The 804-nt window shown below is 63.2% G+C and overlaps 1 protein-coding gene across 1 annotated transcript in view; it reads left to right on the plus strand.

Moving 5' to 3' along the window:
• The first annotated feature begins 220 nt into the window (after positions 1–220).
• The window catches only part of KHK (ketohexokinase), a 12,735-nt gene continuing 12,151 nt past the window's right edge, over positions 221–804 (plus strand). The window contains exon 1 of the mRNA XM_021710156.1: positions 221–362. Within this exon, the coding sequence (XP_021565831.1) occupies positions 271–362 (92 nt within the window). The 5' untranslated portion in view covers positions 221–270. The remainder of the gene's footprint in view (positions 363–804) is intronic.

Consider the following 804-nt stretch of genomic DNA (forward strand, 5'->3'; position numbering starts at 1 on the left):
GGGCCGCCTGCCTCGGGAGGCGGGGGCCAAGGTCTCGGGTCGAGCCTCTCAGGCCGACTTGGGCCAGCGGGCCTCGAGCGGGGACGGGCCCGCTCGTCTCTTGCACCCCACGCGCCGCACTCTGCAGGCGGCTCCCTGGAGGAGGAGCTCGGCGCGGAGGAGGAGCAGGGCCAGCCCCTGGGAGCAGGGAGCCCCTGGGAGCATCCTCCCGGATAAAAGGCAGAGCCCGCAGGAGCCCGCCGTCGGCCGGCGGGAAGCGGGAGCAGCCTCATGGAAGAGAAGCAGATCTTGTGCGTGGGGCTGGCGGTGCTGGACGTCATCAGCCTGGTGGACAGGTACCCTCAGGAGGACTCCGAGATAAGGTAGGGGCCGCTCAGAGACCCCAGGGTCTACTGCAGCCCAGTGCCGGCGGCCAAGGCGGCGGAGACCTTGCGGGAGATCTCAGCAGTGAGACACCCCCTGCAGTTAGGCCCCCCGCAGTGACCCCCGCCACCCATGAGACACCTCTGCACTGAGCCTGTAGGGATGGGAAGGGGGGCTCTCAGCAGGAGAGAAGAAAAAAGAATTTGGGAGTTTGATAAGATGATCAGGATTTGGATAGCGTGGTGTTGGCCGGTCCCATTCAGACCCTGGGACCTGTGTGTCAGGCATCGGGATCCCCATTTACTGTTGGGCAAGTAGAGACTCGGAGATGGAGTGATTCACCCAAGGGCACACAGCCAGTAAGGTGCAGGGCCAGTTTCCTCTTTTTTTTTTTTTTTTTTTTGAGTCGGAGTCTCACTCCATTGCCCAGGCTGGAGTGTA

Source organism: Carlito syrichta, unplaced genomic scaffold (assembly GCF_000164805.1).
Source record: "Carlito syrichta isolate Samal-C Ts95f unplaced genomic scaffold, Tarsius_syrichta-2.0.1 Scaffold288192, whole genome shotgun sequence".
In the NCBI taxonomy this organism is placed as follows: Eukaryota; Metazoa; Chordata; class Mammalia; order Primates; family Tarsiidae; genus Carlito; species Carlito syrichta.